This window comes from Tympanuchus pallidicinctus, unplaced genomic scaffold (assembly GCF_026119805.1).
Source record: "Tympanuchus pallidicinctus isolate F22 unplaced genomic scaffold, pur_lepc_1.0 scaffold3, whole genome shotgun sequence".
Classification (NCBI taxonomy): domain Eukaryota; kingdom Metazoa; phylum Chordata; class Aves; order Galliformes; family Phasianidae; genus Tympanuchus; species Tympanuchus pallidicinctus.
In genome coordinates this window covers 49,057,425-49,077,387 of record NW_026294747.1, presented here as the reverse complement: position 1 = coordinate 49,077,387, position 19,963 = coordinate 49,057,425, and the positions used below count along the sequence as shown (strand labels likewise).

Below are 19,963 nucleotides of genomic sequence, written 5' to 3'. Positions count from 1 at the left end.
ATCTGCATAAATTTGCATATATTTCCGTACCTTCAGGCTCACCCATTAGACTTGATGTGTAAAGAGCTGGTGCCTGACACTGTGGGCAACTGAAGGCGTGTGGCACCAAGGTCCATCCTGTGCCACTATTGCCCCAACCCGTGCTAGCAGAGTGCCTGTCCCCTTCCTCCCTTGGCCATTGCCACAATGCCATGGCCAGACCCACACCTCCCCGCTGCTTTACAGAGAGCAGCACCACCAAAACTCACATTACGGAAACAGAAGGGGCACCAGGAGGCTGTGGCTGAGCCCTGTGGAAGAAGGTTTATGATTTCCTTCACCAACACTTTTATTCAGGCAGGCATGGCTTGCCCCTGGCCTGGACCTCACCAGGAGCCACATAACGGTGTCCCTGGGAAGGCTGTGGCTGTGAAATCAAGTCTCGGTCTCGCTGGGGTCATATATGGGGTTGAGATAGAACACCTGGCGGGCCTCGGGAGCCATCTCCTGCAGCGTCTTCTCCACACTGCCAGCACCTGGCAGTTCCTGCAGCAGCAAGGAGAGAGAAGCACTGGGTAGGGAAGGGAAGAAAAGCCCCACTGAGGCACCCCCATACCCCCAGTGGGGCTACTCACCACGTCAAACATGGGGTTGTCAAAGCCTTTCCCACTTTCTGGCTGGGGGCTCTTCAGGTCCTTTGCTGTGTCCCAGAGTCGGGGGAGATGCAGTGCCTGCAGCCTGGGGACAGACGTGGCATCACCCCTTCAAACCACAGCCCTGCCACTGCCCTCCATACAGCCCCCCACCGAAATGCCACCACTTTAGCAGGCCTGTAGGAAGCACGGGGACAAAAGGTTCACGCTGTCTTTGCAATGGGACGTTTGCACGTTGAGCGGAAAGCAGTGAGCGCAGCTCCGGGGCTGCATCCTGCAGGGAGCGCTGGTCAGCCCTGCTGTGCTCTGCCTCTGAGCCATCGCGCTCCTTTCCTGAGCTGAAATGAATTGCCACCTGCTCCCACTGCAATCTCAACAAACACTAATTACTTTTTATCATTACCTTTATCAAGTTATCATTTTATCATCTTAATCACCGTCTTTGCTTTATGAGTTTCTCTTACCCTAAGGCTCCCCACCCCAAGCAGCAGCCAAGGGGGGGCTGAGCAGTGGGTCCCCACTCACAGTATCCCACCGAGCACTGCCTGCTGGGGGAGGCACACCCAGGAACTCCCTCCCCAAAATCTGACCAGCAAATGTCCCACAGGCTGGAGCTGCCTGGGACACATGGCAGGGGCAGGGCGGCTGGGGACACGGGCTCAGTCCATCTCTGGGAGCTGCACATCCTCCTTTCCCACTGCTGACAGAGCGGGTTTCAGAGGCAGGCACCCAACAAAGTGTCAGTGTAGTATAAATCATCAGGCAGCAATTACAGGGCTGGGAGGGTTTTTTTAGATATTAAATGGAGGCACTGGTTTATTGCTGGGAAGTGTTACACCAGCACGTGCCAAGTGGCAGGGGAAGCATCCCTGCTCACAGCCGGCAGAGGCCCTGTGCCCCCAGCAGGTACCAGCACACCTCTCCCCTAGTGACAGCAACACCCTCGGTGCTACAAAGTGCTCAGGGTCAGCTCCTTCTCTGCCCACACTCAGAGAGTTGGGATGAACGCACCGGGGAAGAGCTGCTTCCTGAGCTGCCGTCCCCTTTCACATCTACAGAACTGCTTTGCATGGCTTTGATGCGTTGCTATTTAGAAGCTGGCAGCTGCAACTCTCTGTTCCCATCAGGCTGCCAGCTGAAGGCTGCAAGGAATGGGAGATCTCCATGGGCAGCCATGGCATGCAATGCCCAGCAGCGCAATGCAGTGCCAAGTAATCTCCTGAGGATGTCCCTCCACTCCAGGCCTCCCACCTACCCTTGCTGGACCCTCGGTGGGAGCTAGCAGAGCATGGCACAGTCGTGGTCTACCTCTGGGTTACCAATGTAGAATCATAGAATCATTAAGGTCAGAAAAGACCTCTAAGATCACCAAGTCCAACGATCAACCCATCACCAAAATGGCAATTAAACCACTCCCCTCAGTGCCATATCTCCACAATTCCTGAACACCTCCAGGGACAGTGATTCCCCCACCTCTCTGGGCAGCCTGTGCCAATGCACTGCCACTCCCTCTGAGAAGACATTTTTCCTAATATCCAACATAAGCCATATGCTGCTGCAAAAGCCTGGTCCATACCTCAGCTTTCCCTTCCTGCGGAGGTAGAGGAGCCCTCCAAGCACCAGCAGAGCGAAGAGCAGCCCCAGGACAGTCCCCGATGCGATCTGCCTGGAGGCATGGATTGCCACCTGCCCGCCGAGAGTGCTGCCAGTGGCCACCTCCACACTGCCAGCTGAAATGCCCAAAGCTTCACCTATGGGGGGGCAGGAAGGAATGAGGTGAGAGCTGGAGCATATAAGGCTACATGAACACCACGCTGTGATGCACCACCCTGTGATGCAGAGATGTGGAGTCCATATCCTTGAAGAGATTCAGAACTCACTTGGGCCAGACACTGAGCAACAAGAGGGCTGGGCTGTCGCAGGGGTCCCTGCCAACCCTGATACCCCTGCTCCTGCAGTGCTGTTCCACTCACACCACTACAATTAAAACTGTGAAATTCTGGGCTAAGCAAAGCTCACTAATGAAGTCATTAGAAAAGCAGAGCATGTGTGTGTTTAGAAGGCACAGAGCTGTCTGTGTTCCATCTGAGACCAGACAGAAGGGACACGGACCTCAGGCAGAGCACCAAAGCTCTTCGCAGCACGTGCCATTTGCAGGCAATCAGGAGCTCCAGCTGTGCCACTATTACAGCCCACAGCTCCCAGCACCACACTGGTGGCACAACAGGTTTGGGGTTGTGGGAGGGGGCGAGCAGGGACTGGGTGGTCCCAGAGCTATGACACCAAGAATGGCAGAGTTTGCAGAATCAGAGAATCATTAAGGTTGAAAAAGACCTCGAAGATCACCTAAGCCATCCCACAGTGCCCACTGACCACATCCCTCAGTGCCACATTTCCATGGTTCTTGAACACCTCCAGGGACACTGACTCCCCCCCCTCCCTGGGCAGCTGTGCCACTGCATTGCCACTCTTGCTGCAAAGTTTTTCCTAGTATCCAACCTGAGTTTCCTTTGATGCAACTGAAGGCCATTACCATGCTGTGCGATGTCACCCATGATGTCTGCAGCCAGCTGCTCCGCAGCAGTGCCTGTCTGCACCCCGGCCTCGCCATCGACCAGCACAATCTGGATGACAGGTATGGAGCCCCGTGGGAGGAGTCCCAGGAAGGTCTGAGCCCTGTGCACCTTGGAGATGGCCATCTGAACACCGGCATACTTGGGCTTTCCAGAACACAACAGACACACACAGCCCGTGAGAGCAGCAGGTAGAAATGAATCCTCTCTATAGACAGCTATGATGGATGTTCTGTGAGGGTCATCTATAAATCTTCACGGCAGCCCCACCACAGAGCTGCCATTTCTGCTGCTGTGTTCCTCCTCCAGACAACTCAGAGCTGAGAACCCCCTCCCGCCCCCCCCCAATGCTTGTTTCCAGCAAGCCCCCCTTGGGCGCAGCAGCCAGCAGCTAGTTTTCACCAAAACTGAGCAGAGTGGGTGTAGCAGGGAGCAAGGGAGGCTGCAGCAGCCCCCAGGGCAATACAGCACATCTGAGAAGCCAAACCTGGTAGGTGAAGGCTTCAGATGGTGGGGAGCTGGGGAGTACCCTGCGTCCCGGGACATACCAGGCTGAGCCAAGCTTGCACCACTCTGTCCCGGTATTGCTGCAGGTCAAATTCGGGCTTAAAATCCAGCGTGACAACAGCTCCTGCAGTTCAAAAGCCAGCAGACAGACAGACAGTCAGAGCCCAGAAAGGGCAGAGCACTGTGATGGTAGCATGACTCTGGTTGCCCCAAAAGGCACCTGAGAACCCCCAGTATCTCCATATTGCTGCGTCACACTGGGCTCTAGGAGGGCTTCCTCCAGGCAATGGGGCCTGAAGAAACCTCGCCTCTCTCACTTCCCTTCTGTCAGTGGGTTTGGGCTTTTGTTTCCCACCATATTCCAGCAGGAAGCCCCCTCCCCCATATTTCCACAGGAAGCTCTGCATTGAGATACATCTCAAGGCTCTAGCTCAGCAGTGCTGCCGTGGCTTTGGCTGTGAGGCACAGAGGAGGGGACACGTGTTCCCTGTGTCACTGCGTTGCATTCGGTGATTCAAACATTTTCCTTGGAAAAAGCACCGGCAAACACTTGCTGAAACATGAAATTCTCCTAATGGCTTTTAAACGCTCTGCTTTTGAGAGCACATCAGAGGAACATATGGTGCATTTTTAATGAATTTGGTACTACATTCCAAGTAACTCGGTACGAAAAAATCCCCCTTAACAACCTGCCAGGTAGAGGAATGGATAAGCGCCCATTGCTCTCACTGTGTGTGTTTTATTTTCAAAGAAACGACACCAACTCCGTGCGCCCCACTCACCGCAGATCCCACAGCAGTGGCCGAGGGGCCGCAGAGGGCTGTGGCACGCCAGTGCCGGGCACTGCTCTGCCCTGAGCAGTGATGCACAGATGCGGTCTCCATCCTAAAGAAGAGCACGGCGGGGTCAGTCCCTCCTTTCCCCACTTTCTTTAGGTGGGAAGACATTGCCCCCAAAGTGCCTCACCTGGGAGTTCCCACAGGCACAGCCGGAGCTGTGGGGACAGCGGGTGCCTGTCACCTGCAGGGTGGCATTGCCGTGGAACTGCAGAGCAGCAGAGGGGCTCCTCAGGTACTCAGCCCACGCCTCGGTGCTGCTCAGCTCCTGCAGAGAGAAGAGCGAGAGGCTGCAGTGTGACTCCAGCTCCAAAACCAGGCCAGAGGACTCGGACTATCAGGTTTTATCAGGTCCCCTCACGCCTGGCCCCAAAATGGCAGAGCCTGGGCAGTGCGGCAAAGGAAATAACAGATTACTGATGAGAAGTCCTCCACATCTCCCGCTTCTGAAGGCAGCGCCTGTTTCTACTGCAGAGGCTGTGGTCTTCTGCTCTCCCAACTGAGAGGGATGGGGATTGTCATCTGCCTGGGCTGCAGCACAGCAGGCTGACAGAGGTTCTATAATTATCCCTCTGATCAATTATACACTGATACGGAAGCAAAGCTGGGAGACAACTGTGAGCCCACAGGGCACGCTCAGGCTGGGGCAGGAAGGCAGCCCCTCGGTGGCACAGAGGATGCCAGTAGGGAAGTAACCCCAAACCCATCAGGGTGCAGGGCTGCAGCTCCATGGGAAGGAGGTGCCAAAATGGTTTCCCATCAACTCCCCATACCTGGCCCATGAGTGAGATGCTCTGAACGGGGATCTCTTGCCGCGATGAGTCAAGGTTTACACTGAAGGAGGTTTCAGGCTGGAAGATGACGTGGTCATACTGGCATGGGACACGTTCCTCGTCCAGGAGGAAGATGCGGCCTGCTGGTTCCAGGTCTACTCTGTAGGACACATCCTGCCACAGCTCGGGGTTGAACCACGAGTGCTGCTCAGCATTGGCAAAGCTCAGCACTGCGCCTGAGAGGAGCAAAAGGAGAGGTGAAGCAGGAGCTGGCTCCAGCCTGCAGCCACTGCTTGGGTAAAGCTGGTGCAAAACTCCAGCCCCAGACCCCAGGAGCTCTTTATTCCTCTTCTTTAAAGCTTAACCTTACAGTTAGGGAGGAAAACAGCCATAAAGCCTAAACTACAGTTAAACTGGGTAAAATCAGTTACGATAACTGATTTGCAGACCAGCAGAAACATGCTCAGCCTTATTATGAGCAGATAACCCCCAAACCAGAGCACCATCCTACCACTTCCCTTCCCTTCCCCACCATTTCCCTGGTGGTCACACTGTGCCCTGCTTTTGCTTTCCTTTCCCCACAGCTTCCCAAATCACACAGCACATGAGATTACCTGCATTCATTCTAAAATTGTGCTTTCAGGAATTCATTTGGGAAAGCTGCCCAGAAATGCCTGTTGTCCCATGAGAGCATCACATGGCCAGGTCAAAGCCTTGTGTGCTTGCAGCCCAGAAACCAATGGTATCCTAAGCTGCATCGAGAGGGTGGTAGCAGTAGGGCAAGGGAAAGGATTGTCCCCATCTGCTCTGCCTTCATGAAGCCCTGTCTGGAGCACCCAGTCCTGGGGTCCTCAGCACAAGATGGGCATGGAGCTGCTGGAGTGGGTTCAGAAGAGGTTGTGAGCACAACCAGAAGGCTGGAGCACCTCTCCTCTAGAGGCAGGTTGAGAGAGCTGGACTTGTCCATGCTGGAGGCTCCAAGGAGACTTCACTGTGGCTTTCCAGTACCTAAAGGGGTCTACAGGAAATCTGGAGTGGTACCAAGCACCAGGTATCAGGTACTGTAGTGATTAGACAAGAAGTAATGACTTCGAACGGAAAAGGGGTGGGTTTAGATAAGGAAGAAAATTTTCACACTGAAGATGGTGAGGCCCTGGCACTGCAGCCCAGAGAGCTGATGGTGCCCCATCCCTGGAGATGCCCAAGGCTGGGTGGGATGGGCAGCCTGAGCTGGTGGGGGCAGCCAGCCCATGGCAGGAATGGGGCTGGGTGAGGTTTAAGGTTCTTTCCAACCCACACCATTCTATGATTCTGATACATCTCCCCTGCAAACAGCTTTCAGGTAAATAAGCAGCACTGACAAAAAGCTGCTGCCTGGCTCATTGGGAATCTCAGTGTGAAACTGACAGGAGGCTGAGGGATGTGCCAGCGCCCAAACATCAGTGTGCAGACACCTGTGGGGCTGAAGGGCAGCTCCAAAACATCATGGTTCAGCACTCGGGGGCCCAGCTGTGTAATCCGTAACCGATTTTCTTTAGCAATACCATGGCAAAGCAAATGAGGGCTTTGATGTGGCTGCATGCTTAACAGGCAGGGTAAAATACAAACAATATTTACCTCTCTGCTACAACTTCAAAGCGTCCCTGGCTATAATTACTTTTTTAAAAGACAGGTGATCTAGCAGAAGAAGAAAGATGCGATGTGAGGGAAGCATCAAAGAGAAGGCAGGGATTGAAGAGGGGTGAGTCACCCCGCACCGAGGTGGGACAGCAAAGGCCTTTGTAGCAGTGCTGGTGGCAGATTTGGGAGTTAATGGTGGCTGTCAGCCCGGCGCACCATACCTGAGCCACATCCCGGGTCCCAGCTGCCATCGAAAGCTGCGAACCCAGAGCCAGATGCCAGCAGAAATTCTCCATTCAGGGGAAGGTACTAAAGGGAGAGAGGGATGCAGAGAGTTACTGTGCGGCCCTGCTGCCAGCCACCCAGGCTTGTCATCAAATAACAGTGCTAATTATTAGATTGCCAATTGCACTCACCATCTCCAAGGCACTTTACAGTCATTAGGAGTCACCCTCCCTGTGCCCTGTGTAATGGAAAGGTATTGTCTCCGTGTTCTACAGATGGGGATGCTGCAGGGTTGCACTTTATTTTATAGCAACACAGAAAACCATGAAGCGTTCAGGGAAACGAGCAGGAAAAAGCAACTTAAGCTCTTTCCACAGTTCCCTCCTCCTCCTGCTTACACATGCTCCTAACAACTCTGAAACAGCTTCATACATTTGGATGCCACGCAAAACCTAATTCCTTTATGCTTAGATGTGTCTCTGCTGTTGGGGAGTAATAGTTTGTAGTGGTTCTGGCTGGGCAGAGGACTGACTAAGGGATGGGGACTTACAATGGCTCTCTTGCCATTGCTCAGACAACACAGCCAGCATGATTGCACCATGCTCACCTGGTGTGAGGAAGGTCTGCAGGACAAACACCGCCCCAGGGCTGGGTTGGGGAGGATTTGTAGCCACCAGCTGGCACAGCTGCTCCAGGCCAGGCTGCAGCAGGTGACTGAGTCAGGGACTCACTCATAGCACACAGCTTATTCAGCACAGCTCATTTTCCGCTTAGAGACTGCCAAAGAAAAAGATTGGGTTTTCCCCCAATATTTTCATGCGTCAAGGAGTGAGTGATGCTCAAGGTTCTGCTCTCCTCTCACTCATTCCAGCAGTGTAGCATCATGGAATCATTAAGGCTAGAAAACACTTCTAAGACCACCCAGCCCAACCCTAACCCACCCTCACCATGCCCACTGACCGTGTCCCTCAGTGCTACATCTCTGCAGTACTTGAGCACCTCCAGGGATGGTGACTCCACCACCTCCCTGCCCGCAGCTGGCAGCCCTCCAGGCTGAGCTGTGCCCACACACCATGGCCTGTGCTCACATAGAAACGTGTTAGATAGGATTCTGAGGTTACATTGACATAATTGGTCTTTAAATATGCATGTAGGTTAGAAAAAGCGAGACTTATGACTGAGTGCTGCATGTGGCTGTAATAGCTCTGTTCCGGAGGTGGTTTTGCCTAAGGGTGCTCGGTCCCACACACGACCACCTTGGTGGTGATATCAGATTCACCATTATCATACGTTGCTCTGCTCTGGACGCAAAAGAGGAAGGAGTGAAGATTATTAAGGTATGGCTATCTTCTACCCCCAAGGTATGTCATCTCCCCACCAGCCAGAAAGAAATGTTTGCCTATGGATGAGCCCATAGCATGAGCAGTGCCTCACTGGAAACCATGCCATCATGTTCTCCAAACCTCTATTACTCTTGGGTAATTTTTCCAGCACTGAAGCACTGAGAGAGGCTGAAAGACCTGCTAGGAAAATAAACGTTACCCCTTTGTCTGACAACGAAAAAGTCACATCTACTGACATTTTGAGGATCAGGACTCAGCCTGCTTGTAGCTGGCCAAGCTCTATGCTAGGAGCTTCCTTTACCAATCAATGTACCCTGCTCTGGTTAGTTTTCCTCTGAGCCCACACAGGAGTAGGTGGTGGTACACGCTGGGGAAGGACTCTTCTCCCTGAGCCACTGATGGCTGGAGCAGTGCCATTCTTTCACCACCATCTCCAGGTGGCTGAGCCCTGCCTGATGGACATTGCTTTCCCCAGTAGAGTTACCTCTACTAATGGTCCTACTCTACCCCAGCAGAGTAGGAGCTTTGGCTACAGCTATGTGTTGGAGCATCTCAAACACCCCCAAGGGGCCATGCAGGATGCGATGAGCTTTCCTGTCCAGGAAGCTATTCCTTTGGAGCTTCACAATTCAACAAGGAGGAGGAAAAAACTTCAAAGGCCATACTTAGACAAGTACGTACATATATGTGTGAGCTGCATCACTCTCGCTGCTCCCAGGAGCAATGCAAGAACGTTCTGTGCATGCATTATGCCCAGAGCAAAGAAAGGCAGCCTGGTAAGAGCCTACTCCGGCTCTTGGCTTGGATGTGGAGAGAGCAGGGAGGAGGTGAGACCTCTCTGGAGAAGATGCAGTGACTCCTCCACTTCAAAGACCACAGCCCTGGGCTGCAGGGAGTTTTCCAGCCCAGGAAGAGCTGTCCATATGTCCCATGAGGACACGACTGTGGTGTCCCAGCCCGACTCACCTGAACAGTGCACTGTGAGATGGGCAGTGGAGTTGCCTCATCTGCAGGAGAACAAAAATCAAGAGAGAACTCCACACTTCTGCTTTGCAGCAGGAGTTTTTGAGGCCCTAGCACCAGCAGCTGATGCCATTTTCCCTCCACCAGTGGCCTTAATGGAAGTCAGTGGGGAGCCACTCAATGGTTTGAAATGAGCTGGGCAAGATCCCCTGAGGTGCACGCACTGCTGTCCAAAGCATCTTAGTTTGTAAAAGGTTTGCACATTCTCTCTCCATAAAAGAGCAAAGGGTTAAGCAACTGGGATCACTGCAGAGCACAAACAGAGTCTCTGGTTGGGCAGCAGCTTTCTGCATTTGGGAGTTTTGTATAGGAATTACATATAGGCTGGGCCCCTTTCCAAGTACATCTTGAACTGAGCAGTGACATGTACCAAAGGAACAGAGCCAGAAGCTGGCAGTTTCGTCTGCTTTCCTTGGCTCCTGCCAACCTCTACTCCACTGCCATTAATACAGCAGGCTCACAGTCTCGCTAATCATTTCCCATCCCTGACACTGGTAGATGACTTATCTCCTTGGTCTTCATTACCAAATGTAATGACAACTGAAATACAGTCATAATTTTTCTCATCCAAGCCAGCAAAAAAAAAAACCAAAAAAACAGGAAAGCCTCCCCCCCCTCGCCTACCCCGTTCTCAGCCAACACGTGCATTCCCAGCATCATGCTGCTGTCCTGTTACCTTAACCTGTAAGTGAAAATGAAACTGCTGAAATGCAAAAGAGAGGGAGAGGAAGATGAGGCAAAAGCTACCTCTGCTTTTCTTCTCTGCAGAACTACCTGTATTTCTTCTCATCAAACAGCAAAGACCTGAGCATGTGGCTTTTAACCACCCTCTGGCACACCCCAGCTCTGCTCCAGTAATGAACTATGCCACCTCACACAGGATGTGTGCCATCACCCACCAAAGGCATCAGCACTGGAGAAAGTGGATTTCTGCATCACCTCTTAAATTCCTGCTTTGTTGGGCATCTGCAGCCTGCAGATAGCAGGTGGACAGGCAGAAGGCAGGCAGGGCAGCTTTAATTCCTTAGAGGCTCTTTTTGCCCGCTCTCCTTCTTGGATGAAGCTCACACTTGCATCCTCAGCTCCTTTCCCAGCCCAATGTTGCTGGGCCCAGCCTCATCCTGCTGTTCTCTTACTATTGCCTCACTCCTGGGCCTGGAGCATCGCAGCATCGCCGCTTGGCTAGAAGCAAGTAGCTCACTCATCTATGTTCACCCCCAGCAGCAGGCAGGGCACGGAAGAGCAGCGTGCCAGCAGGGCATCATCACTGTGGCATCAACCCCTGCAAGCTAATGAGGGCTTGGCTGCTGTCCTTGCACACGTCCCCGCCTGCCCCCTGCAAGGCAGGGCCATGTGGCAGTGGTGCAGCTGTGCTCTCATTAATGCAGGATCAGGTTCCCCTGCTGCGTCTGCTCATCACTCGGTCCCTTGTTTTTTGGTGAAGCAGTTCCTGTGCCCACTGCCTGCACACGTGGCTGGCTGGGCAGAGGGATGAGGGGACATTGGAAGCATCTGCATTGCATTGCCCGACAAATGAGTACAAAGACACAGTGCCCACAGCAACTGGGTACGTGTAGCATTGGCACCTGTGGGAGTGTGCATCAGGACGAGGCACTTGAGCTACGGCTGCAGACTGCAAACAGAAGCTTAGAGCTATTGACACATCTATTCTGGATTAGTTCCACTCATTTTTCTCAACTCCTCTCCTTGGTCAAGGGCAGAGAGTGCAGGAGAGCAGCTGGAGGTGCAACACAGAGCCAGAGCTGCTCCAGCATCCTGGCCACCAGAACCCACCTGGCCACCAGCCCCCGTTGGTGCTGTGGCACCCAGCCCCCCAAAGCAAAACGCTCTGCTCACCTCAGGCTCTGTAGGCTCCTCCTACTGCTAGCAACAAATGCTCTCAGGCAGTTATAGGCACGGACGGCTGCAAAAGGCTGCTGCATCGCACCTCGTCCTCAGGCAGACTTTCAGCGGCAGCATTGCTGGAGAACAGCCTGCAGGGTTCGGGCTTGTAACGATGTGCTGCCACACACGCACTGCCATGACATTTTTTACCTTCGTTTCAGGAAAAGGGAAAACATTTCCTTCTCTGGGGCTCCTGAACCTGCATTCCTGCGATTTCGGAAGCAGGGGGAGGGCAGCGTGGTGCCTGGGATGAGCACAAACCATTGCGATTCATTAGAGCCAGCGCCCCCGGAGAGCAATTGGCATTTCAAGATCAATCTCTGCCAGGAACCAAGCGGGAGCATCCTGCAGCAAAGCCGAGTACATTCTGCTCTCACAATTAGGCAGCTAAAAATATAAAGCTGGAAACTGAGGTCCTGGTCTGACCCCTGTGCCCCATACATTCCTATTCCTGTCTGGGCAGCAGGGACAGGGTTGGGGCAGCTGCACTTCGGAGGCTCTGGAATGAGTGCTGGAGGCTGAAAGCACAGAGCTGCCCAGCACATAGGTGTTTCTTCCCCCGAGCTGGAGAGAAGCAGCAAGCAAAAGGCGATGCTCACACTGTGCCCTGACCCCTGGACTGTGTGCACTAAATGAGGCTGCTCTGCCCACGTGGTTGGCTAAACCCAACTCCTGCACCCCAAAAATAGAAAGCGACATCAGCCCTGCTCCCAAGGGCAACTGCTGGCCGGCACTGAGCCAGGACTCGTGTGAGACACTCCATGTGGCGCAGCTGGGCTGGACAGCAGAACCCAATGCACGACACAGAGCTGCCCTGCGGCCACCAGCGGAGCTCGGGGTGCTGGGCTCCTTGCTGGGTCATGGGCTTCCAGTGACATGCTGGCCTGTTAAGCATCACTGCACTGAGCACCTCTTTTTCTTTTTTCTTTTGGTGGATTTACCTTCAGGCTTCTCTGGAAGCTACTAAATATTTATCTGCAATTTTAGGCAGCTAAAGACCATGGAAAATCCAGCCTAATAGTGATGGTTATGCTTCAAAGTCACTTACATTTAAGCTGGATTTGGATTTAGCATGTAGTTGAATTAGGGACAAGCGTCAAATGGGACAACAAAGAGCCTTCCCCTGAAGCTGAGGGAAGTGGGCTTTGTGACCCTGCAGCCCCTGATCCTTATAGCTGTTCCCAGGGAGCGATGCAGGGCATCACCAGGACTGGAGGCTGCAGTTCTTGTGGGGCTCATCTCCACTGAGCATCTGTGCAAAAGGCAACAGTGGACATGGGGTGCACGGCAAAGCAGTACAGGAGCCGTCCTACCACTCCTATGCCCACCATGCACCAGATCCCTGCATCCCTTGCATATTTGGCCCCGTCCTCATGAAAGTCAATGAAAGCCAAGCCCCTTCCCTAGCCATGAATTTCCTCCTGTGATACCACAGCAAACATTTCCTCCTATTTTTTTTTGGCCAAAGGCTGTATAGCATCTCCATGGCGACTCCAAAGCTTAATGTATTCCTGCTGATTTAAGTGATTAATTCTCCAGCGCGGCAAGGCCAGCATATGAACAGGTGCAGCTCTGCCTTGCTGCAAAAAGCCTCCAAACCTATTTGCTTCCTAACAACCCCACTGCCCAATTTCATGCCGTCTCCACAAGTGGCAGAACAGCTCAGGTGCTTGATTTCAATTTTGTAAAATCCTTCATCTTGGCAGTCTCCTTATCACCTGGTGACCACAGAGTACGGCAGCACATGGGAGAGAGAGAGGTGGTGGAGGTGAAATTAAAAAAATTCATAACAATGCCTGGAAAATTGGTGGGACAGCTCCTTGCCAATGATGATGCTCCAAAGAGCAGAGAGCTGCAAGCTGGGTAATCTTAGAATCAGAAAATCATGAAGGTTGGAAAAGACCTCTAAAGTCACCCAGTCCGACCCCAACCCATCCCACCATGCTTACTGACCACATCCCTCAGTGCCACATCTCCACAGTTCTGGAATTCTGGAATCACCTTCAGGACACTGACTCCCCCACCACTTGCAGTTGAGATGCTCAGCAGCAGTGCTTGCAAAGAAGAGCTGCTGAATGAGCTGCACAGAATGGCAGCCTGACCAGTGACAGGGAGGAGTTTGGTGTCACTCAGCTGCCCTGAACTGACCCATCATTGCTAGGAAACCTGCCCTGAGCACCCAGCCGAGGCCTCCAGCCCTGCACCCACAGGTACCACCCTTGGTGTGACGCCGCTCTGCCTCTGCTCCCAGCACATGGCCAGCCTTGGGGCTTTCTAATTTTGGCTCTTTAGCTTGTTTTTGAAAGGCTAATGATGTAGTGAATAATGCTGCTTTGCAATTATGCACTTTGCAGTCCTCTGATGAAAGTGCTTTAGAAATATTATACATTCATCTGTAAGTAAAATAAAATCTACTGGAGTGATATTTTGCTCTTTTCTTCTCTGGGTAAATTCCACATCATTTATTACATTACATTCGCACGCGTTTCCCAAGTACATTCTTTCCTTCCAAAATTCATATTTTAAATGCCGTACAAATAAAGTAACTCCTCCAAATATTTGTAGCGGGATTAAATGCGGTGCAGGGCGTTATTAAAGCATCAAAACCATTAGTGGGGAAGACAGCCCGAACAAATTACACCACATAAATTTCAAGGGCTCATTTGTATTTAATGGCCGATAAAAGAGCAAAACCTGATTTTCTGCTGAGTCTAAAACTGAGAGAAGAAAACTCTGCCACGGTCCCATCCTGCTGGATGAGACACTGCTGGGTGTTGGCATGGTGCAGCCAAGGCCTCCACCACCACATGCATTGCAGCACAGCCCTGTGCCTGTCTCACCGCCTCTGGGTTAATAACTCACAAGAAAAATCAGAAAAACAATGGCATTTGAAAGGAATTTTCTTGAGCAACGTTTTGGGATTTCCCACAATGGTTTGTTTTCATTTCAAAATGCTTTTCTGCCAGCTTCACTTAGCCTCAGCCCAGGGCTAGTGCTTGCTCCACACCAGCTGTGCCATGAGCAAGCTGCTGCAGAGAGCTGTGTGGCAGGGCTCTTTCCTTCCATCCCAGAGGAAAAGTTAATTTCTTTCTAGAGAAAGTGTTTTGGGGAGGGGGCATTTCCTCCCTACTTGCCAAAATGAAAACAGAATCCTGGAACTGATCATTTTGCTCCTGGCTGATTTCTGTGCAGTGCCAACCAGCACGGACTGCTCTCACTGCTGCTGGAGGTGTTCAAGGGGAGGTAGGGCTAGCACTTAGGGACAGGGCTCACTTGGCAGTACTGGCGTATGCGGGCTGCTGGAATAGGTGAGCTTACAAGTCTTTTCCAACCTTAACGATTTTCTGACTCCTTTGTGGTCAGACAGGATCACGGCACATGAGGACTGTGAACTCACAGGGGCTGCACACCACAGCCTCCCCCACACCAACCCCCAGCTGTGCACTGCTCACCATGTCCATCAGCGCGTGGGTAGACCTGACAAACACTGAGACCACCTGGAAAGAGAGCAAAAGTAAAAAGCCTCAGCGTGCTTTCCATGGGCAATTAACGGGCCTTCTGCATGCCTCATGGCATCAGAAAGAACAAAAATATCACTCCGATACCTTGTCTTTCTCAAAGTGAATCGTGTCTCTGGCACACGGGACTCGCTCTTTATCCCAGTTGGACGCCGTTTCAAAATTGGTGTCGGGAATCCACTTCTTGTAGGCAGCCATGGTGGCAGCTAGGAGGAGCAGAGAAGCAAATGCGAGCCAGTACTGACTGAGTAATGTTCCAGCATGGACCAGACCTCAAAGGACATCACAGCCAGTGAAGGGGTTTGTAGCCACACTTGCGATATTCAGACCTGTGTTGCACCATAGCACCACCTCAAACCTGGGGCATCAAGGCTGTGACTTCTCTTTCATCTCCCACTCCTCCCATGGCTCTGCAGTGGCAACATCCATATTTACTTAGGCAACAGGTAGGTGACCTACTAGGCTTTGAGGGACGTGAAGGAATGCCTTCACCATCATGTTGGTCACCCCAAGGATCACTGAGACTGAATCCTACCCCCACACAAGGCTCCTCAAATCCAAATCCTATGCCTGAAAGCATCATCCAAATGCTCCTTGAACTTTGGCAGGGCTGTATCCACTGCCCTGGGGAACCTGTTCCACACCCATCGCCCTCTGGTGCAGAACCCTTTCTTGACACCAGCTGACCCTCCCCTGACATGCTTGGCATGTGTAGCACAAACTGTTGGCTGGCATCACATCTGGGGCTCAGCGGAGCAGCAGCACTGGTGCCCAAAAGCCTGAGGTTGGAAACACAGGTGTCCAGCAGCACCACCTCCACAGGCTCACAGGATCATGATGATGGTGCAGTGTGATACCTGCTCATGGTGCCCTGCCCAGACATCAGCCCTAGGGGAGGTTGCTTTCCGCTCCAGCCCCTTGAGCAGCCTAAAGTCAATTAATTCAGATGAATGAATGGTAAGACAGAAAAGTGAGGGGAGAGAAAAAAAGAAAAGCAAAAACTTTCCCTCTCAACATGCTTAATCTTTTCAGGAAGAAAGGAGGGAGGAAGGAATACAGCATACACACAGATCTGGTGAAGGAGCAGGCAGGAATGTCGCCTGGGTGCTGGATGTTGGGTTGGGGAGGAGACCCCAGGCCAGGAGGGGGGGGGTCTGGATGCCATGGCTGATGGAGAAGGGGCACTGCAGAGTGCCTGAGCTCTGTGAGTCCCAAAGATGGGAGGAGATCTGTTGGTTGTGCTAAGCAGCACTGCAGAGGCTTTATCAGTGTGCAATGATCACTTCAGAGCATAATTGCAGATTTGTAGTGGCTGAGTCTGCCAGCAGCTCTGCTGAGACCATTCGTTGTGCAGAACCACGGTTGAATGAAGAGGAAAAAGAGGAAACAATATGTATTTAACCTGAATGAAAGGCAGAACACAGGAGCAGGTGCTGGAGCCCAGCCACAAGGAGCTTGGACAGGGGGGAGCAGGGGGACAGCAGAGATGGTTTCCAGCTGCTTTCAGAAGGGGGAATGGGGGGGTTCCTGAGAAACAGCAAGAGCAAGTTGTCATTAACAGAAGGAAGGCTAGGATCGATGTGAGGTCCTTGCTGGCTTAGAGTTGAATAGAGCTTCAGAATGGAAAAGACTCCGAAAAGTCAATGTGGGTTGCCCTGTCCATGCTATGGACTCGTGTCCTTTTGACTCTACTAAAGCTCTGGCAGAAAGGCCCCACTGCATACCTCATACTCCCACAGCTGCAAGATGTGCTGTGGAGTGAGCCCTGCTCCATGTGCTGCCCATCTCAGAGCCGGGGTCCCAGGGCTGCAGAGGTTAACCCACTCCTGCAATACCCTCTTTTCTTCATGCAGCTGCACTGACACATTCCTGCACCCTCCACAGCCTGGGAGATATCAGCGTGCTATTTAATCAGCCTGGTCTCCAGGGAAGCGCAGTCCTTGAACATCAAAGCAACATGCATATTTAACAGAAAAGAGATCCTGCAGTGCAGAGCTGCAGGCTTCAGGCAGGACCAGAAAAACCTGAGCTGCAGAGGTGCAGCAGGGCCATACATACACTGCAGCCTGGGCTCCCGAGCTCGCCTCCATCCTTCGCTTTGCCCAGTTTGAAATGCATTTTGCTATTTCAACACAAACACACCACAAGAGCCTACAGCTCTCCTATGAAAAACAATTGGTAAAGTACACAGGAAATGGGAAAGTCATCTCTCAGTCACTCCTCTCTCCACACAGTGCGGCCCTGGGCAATACTCACCAAGGAGCTGCAGGACACCAAGGAGGAAAGCCAGGCTGTTCCCCATGTCGCTGCAGCACTTGCCTGCACAGCTCCTTCCTGGCCGGACCTTGGACCATCCTGGACACGTGATGGGCTCAGCACACATGCAGGTGATGCAGGAACACGGTGCAGGAAGCAGCCCTCCCCAGCACCCACCTCAGCCCTGCTCAGTCCCAGCAGCCACTGTGCTCTCAGCTCCTCTCCCAAGCTCCCCATGTCCTTGGCAATCTGTGGGAGCCTGGAAGAGCCTCTGGGGAGTGAGATGTAGAAGGGAGGGCAGCAGCAAGGGATGAAAGCAAACAGCCATTGCATCCAGCAGTACCCTCAACCCCATAATTACTAATAACAACCCCATAATTACTAATAACAGCCTCTGTGTATTTTTCAGTGAGCTCAGATGGAAGAGAGCAGCTTCAAGCAATGATGTGTAACTGCACTTTGGCCAACAGCTGATCTGCTCATTACCAGTCATGCGCCACACAGCCCCACACTGCTTTCCTTGAAGCTGCCAGTGGTGAGGGGACAAAGGTCCCCACCTTCCCCTCCCCAATGTCCCCACTGACCCCAGATCTGCAGATGAGTGCCTTCCCCTCCATCTCTGTCTCCAGACAGCCTTTGCAGATGGGGAGGGTTTTGATGAAGCCACCCACTGCTTCTTGGACATAGAATCATGGAATCATTTGAGTTGGGAGGGACCCTTAAAGGCCATCCAGTCCAACTCCCTGCAACGAGAATAGTCACCTACAGCTCGGTCAGGTACTCAGAGCCCTGCCAAGCCTGACCTTGGGTGTCTCCAGAATTGGAGCCGTTACCTCTCACTTCTCCCAAAATCTTAATGCTGTGAGCACAGGCCTAAGAGCAGAGATTTGATGGACTGTGCCCCATGGAGGTCAGCAATGCCCATCCCCACACCCTCACCCCCAGCAGAGCATCACTCACAGGCTTGCCAAACAAAGAAGCTCATGAGCAGCATTCCCAGCCTGGGCACAAGCCCAAATACAGTCAGCACTTTCTGCGCAGGGAGCTGGATGCCAAGAGATGTCCTCGAGGTGAAAGGCTCCTGTGCTCATTACTGCTCACAAATCACTCTCCAGGGATCATCAGGTGAAAGCTGGCTGCACTGGAATCTCTAGTTTAAAAGGCAGAAGATGTATGCACTTAAGATGCTTCGCAGTAACAGCCTGAAGGAAGGCCTGCAGTGTGCAGAGGGCAGGGCACACACTTATCCTTGGCCTCAGCATTCTGCAGTACATGTGGAGCAGGTGGAAAGTCCCAGAAAAACCTGACTTGGAGGCAGCTGCTCACTGCTGCATGATGGCTAGAAACCTAGGGACAGAACAGCCTGGCAATTGCTCTGCATTTCTCTCTGGGACTGGAGTCCCCACCTCTCTGCTCCATCCTGTGCTGCTGCTGAGCCAGAGGAATGGGCAGCGCAATAGGGGGCTGAGTGAGAGGGAGCTTTGGGTCAGGCAAAGGCACAGAGAGAAGCAAAGATGAAAGGAAGCAGAAATTGATCTTCAGAAATGAGAGCTATTGACCCAGCCTGGAGATTAGCAGGTTTACTCCTTGCTGTTAGCCAGCGTGCTTTCTTACACAGGCTCTGACTACCTGGAGAAGGACTTTTTGGAAGAGTATGTGGCAGGACAAGGGGTAATGGCTTTAAACTAAAAGGGACTGGATTTAGATTGGATATTATGAAGAAATTATTTACTACAAGAGTGGTGAGGGCCTGGCACAGGCTGCCCAGAGAAGGTGTGGGTGCCCCATCCCTGGAGGTGCCCAAGGCCAAGTTGGATGGGGCCCTGGGCAGCCTGAGCTGCTGGCTGGTGCCAGAGGCACCATTTCGTTTAGCCATTCAACACTATGCCTCTGAATTTCCCTGCTGTACAAACACATCCCTTCTCACTGCAAGTCGCAGTCTGTAGCAGAAATAAGCAACACGAGGTGCTTCTTCCTGCCATGACAGTCCTCAGCCCTGGAACTTCCTAGCTGAGAAGGAGCTCAATGCTGTGCTTGATGGCTGTGAGTAATAACCCCCAAGGTAGGTGATGTGCCCCCAACTCGCCACAGCCCTCTAAATGTCACTGTCACACAAAGCAGAGCTCAGCGCTGTTCTTCCACTCCCTGTGCGGAGCTGCACGCTACAGTAAGGTGTCCCCTCACCCTCTGTGCTCTGGGCTGAGCAAACCAAAGGACTTCAGCAACTTTTCGCACACCTTGCTCTCCATTCCAGATCCTTCCCCATCTTCAAAACCTTCATTTTCAACACTCTCATGACTTTAAATCATTTAAGTCACTGTCTTGCGGCACCCAAACCTGCACCCAGTGCTCAGGAGGAGACTGGAGCCTTTCCAAAGAGGAAGTGGAGCCTTGTGCTGCAGCAAGAAGGCTGGAGGAGCACTGGCTCTTTCAAAAGTCACTGGTGAAGAGCAGCACTGAGCTTGGGTGACAGTGAAGCAGCCATTTTGGCTCAAGGAGGAAGGACAAGTGGGATGCCAATAGCCACTTGAAGCTGCACTTGCTTATCTTGGAGTCACAAGAAGGAGATCAAGGGCTCCCTGCATGTGGGCAAGGGATGATTATAGAACTATAGAATTATTTGTGGATTTGGGATCTGAGCACCCCAGCCTGTTTTTCCACTCCTGAGCCAAAGCCCTGCTGGACACATTAACTAGCCCCTGAGCTCAGATAAGATTTCTTTATAGACCCTGAGGACTGGCAGCGCTTACCA

General features: G+C 52.4%; 1 protein-coding gene across 1 annotated transcript; it reads right to left on the bottom strand.

The window, feature by feature from the left end:
• Window positions 1-284: 284 nt before the first annotated feature.
• On the bottom strand, window positions 285-17,353 carry AMN (amnion associated transmembrane protein). The gene is made up of 12 exons (XM_052694910.1): window positions 17,212-17,353; window positions 15,043-15,161; window positions 14,890-14,934; window positions 7,163-7,250; window positions 5,322-5,557; window positions 4,679-4,816; window positions 4,495-4,597; window positions 3,754-3,836; window positions 3,166-3,352; window positions 2,209-2,383; window positions 615-717; window positions 285-525 (listed from the first exon to the last, which is right to left on the bottom strand). Exons 1-12 carry the CDS (start codon window positions 17,336-17,338, stop codon window positions 415-417), a joined length of 1,515 nt encoding a protein of 504 aa, XP_052550870.1. The 5' UTR covers window positions 17,339-17,353; the 3' UTR covers window positions 285-414.
• Window positions 17,354-19,963: the final 2,610 nt, after the last annotated feature.

Excerpts from the sequence above, each read along its gene's own strand:
- AMN (XM_052694910.1), bottom strand. The coding sequence starts at position 17,338 with ATGTGTGCTGAGCCCATCACGTGTCCAGGATGGTCCAAGGTCCGGCCA. Across the intron at positions 15,162-17,211 it reads TGGTGTCCTGCAGCTCCTTG|CTGCCACCATGGCTGCCTAC; the intron begins GTGAGTATTGCC and ends TGCTCCTCCTAG. Across the intron at positions 718-2,208 it reads CGCAGGAAGGGAAAGCTGAG|GCTGCAGGCACTGCATCTCC; the intron begins GTATGGACCAGG and ends GTCTGTCCCCAG.